The sequence below is a fragment of the Pygoscelis adeliae genome, unplaced genomic scaffold (genome assembly GCF_000699105.1).
Source record: "Pygoscelis adeliae isolate BGI_AS28 unplaced genomic scaffold, ASM69910v1 Scaffold160, whole genome shotgun sequence".
Taxonomy (NCBI): Eukaryota; Metazoa; Chordata; class Aves; order Sphenisciformes; family Spheniscidae; genus Pygoscelis; species Pygoscelis adeliae.
In genome coordinates, this window is record NW_008824035.1 from 5,590,990 (window position 1) to 5,593,575 (window position 2,586).

The 2,586-nt window shown below is 39.7% G+C and overlaps 1 protein-coding gene across 1 annotated transcript in view; it reads right to left on the reverse strand.

Annotated features, from left to right (window-relative positions):
* The window catches only part of NBEAL1 (neurobeachin-like 1), a 94,393-nt gene that overhangs the window by 45,465 nt on the left and 46,342 nt on the right, over window positions 1–2,586 (reverse strand). The window contains 2 exon segments of the mRNA XM_009332187.1: window positions 292–595; window positions 2,291–2,410. Coding sequence (XP_009330462.1) covers window positions 292–595; window positions 2,291–2,410 — 424 coding nt within the window.

Genomic DNA, 2,586 nt, shown 5'->3' on the forward strand with positions numbered 1-2,586 from the left:
ATTTAAGTGCTTACAAGTGAAAATATTACCTAACATTTTGATTTTGACAGGTCTGTACATATGATAAATAGATGATCTTATGCAAACATAACATTTTAAATAAAACCTCATAAAATACTTATCATTCCATTTTAACCTTATTTGTTATAAGGCCCTCTCACTTAGGTCAGCTCTGCAATTCTTCTGGATTGTAACTTCTTCATTATATGTCTGCATAGAGCAAAGCTCAGTGGAGTCTTGTCCATAACTCATCCCTTTTATTCCACTAAAATTAGTACAATCACCACTTACCTGCTAAATATAATGCTTTCACCTGAGGAGGTTGCAGTGCTTCATGAAAGATGATAACTGATCCAAGTTGGCCCTCCAAAGATGTTGGACATCCCCATTCACTGTCCTGAGTCCCTGCTGAGATCATCTTGGTGATGAGCTCTGGTTTTCCAAGCATTCCACCCCAACTTCCTGTAGAGAGAATGCCCCCAAGTGATGTCCGATGGGGCATAATAGGGGAGGAAAAAGGCGGATCTGGTATCTGAGATGGAGGAGGAGTTGTTGTTCTTTGACCAGCTGAACCAATGCAGCAAGAAGTAAAAGACTGGAGAGTCATGCATGGAAGGAAGAAAACAAAACACATACTGTAAATCTAACCTCCTTTTTTCACAGTTTATAAAGTAAATCTGAACACTATCTCTGGCAAACCTGAACTAAATAAATTAAACCAAGAGCAACAAGTTCTGGTGTGCCCTGGAAAAGAAGCAATCCAGAACAGTAGGCCAAAAAAAAGAGCATATATCTGCCACAACAGCAGAGAGTGCCCGTTCTCCAATTAAGAGCAATTTGGTCACCTCAACTGTTGCGTGACCTCTGGCAGGAGCAAAGCCAGGAAGGACGGTGCTCCAGATACCCTGGTAAACATCCCTTTTCTGGATTCTATTCCAAAATACTAGCCCAGCATATCTGCTACTGTACACTTCTCATATCAGTTACTCCACTCAAATAGATGCTCTCATGGGAAGCTTACCTGCCCTACTTTTAGCTACCTTGATGCTTATAGTGCTTATTCAGTTTTATCTCACAATGGAAATTACATTTACTCTCATTTTTTAAGTGTTATATTGATTTTACTGTGACTATGTCCAATTTAAGTGTTTGCTCAACATATTTAACAAATATCAAATTAGGACTTACAAAAGAGGGAAGAATGTTCAGTGTTGTAGCCCAGTTTAAATGGGATTTGTTCCATAAAAAGAATGGACAACGCTTACAAAGAAAACTAAATATAACATATACTCATTTTGATGGCTAGTGTGTTTTTTCAGGCTAAACGTGCACACATTCGAAATGGTTAGAATAACTGCACATAAACTGCTTATCCAGCTAACAAAGTAGGTATAAGATCAGCATATTAAGGGAACATACAGAAAATACAAGTAAAAAAAGTTACTGCTGAATATTCATAGAATCATAGAATCATTAAGGTTGGAAAAGACCTCTAAGATCATAAAGTCCAACTGTCAACCCAACACCACCATGCCCACTAAACCATGTCCCTAAGCGCCTCATCTACATGTCTTTTAAATACCTCCAGGGATGGTGACTCAACCACTTCCCTGGGCAGCCTGTTCCAATGTTTAACCACTCTTTCAGTAAAGACATTTTTCCTCATGCCCAATCTAAACCTCCCCTGGCGCAACTTGAGGCCATTTCCTCTCGTCATATTGTTAGTTACTTGGGAGAAGAGACCGACACCCACCTCGCTACAGCCTCCTTTCAGGTAGTTGTGGAGAGCGATGAGGTCTCCCCTGAGCCTCCTTTTCTCCAGGCTAAACAACCCCAGTTCCCTCAGCTGCTCCTCATAAGACTTGTTCTCCAGACCCCTCACCAGCCTCGTTGCCCTTCTCTGGACATGCTCTGATACAGGGAATATTCCTCATTGAGTACTGTCACACCAATTCTACTGGCAGGGATGTGATTCATTATGATTTACTCATCATAAATTATGTCAGTGTGTTCAAGTAATTATGTTGGGGGAAAACCCCACAATCTAATCAAGGTAATCTGTTTTTTGTTTTGTTTTTAAACTGAGATGACTAAACAAGCACTAATTAATTGTTAGTTATACTCCAAATTGACACTCTGGACACTGTCCAAAGTTGAACAGAAGCTTATTAGCAATAGGCGAAGCTACCTTAAACTCTTACATAATTTCCAAATCAAAAAAGCCAACCATGTTCTCATTGTTCTATGAGAGCTCATCAGGACAGGGGTATGACTCAGAAGGTTAACTTACTTCATTCATGGCAGGGAATCGAAGTGGGGCAGAGACCTTCTGCTGTCCATTGACGTAGATGTACACAAGACTCTGACCGAAGGGCCTCTTTCCAGGCATGTGAACAATAGTTACGTTGTGCTGGTTAAGCAATATAAAACAATTAAGTCATTATTAAAAAGCAGTGAAATAACTGTACAGGAGTATTTAACTTCATCTCTACTAATCTGGTGAGAAAACTACTTAAGAAAATAAACCCAAAGCATCAACAAGAAGGTACGACCACCTATCAGCTGCTTCCATTTTAAAGTAGTTTA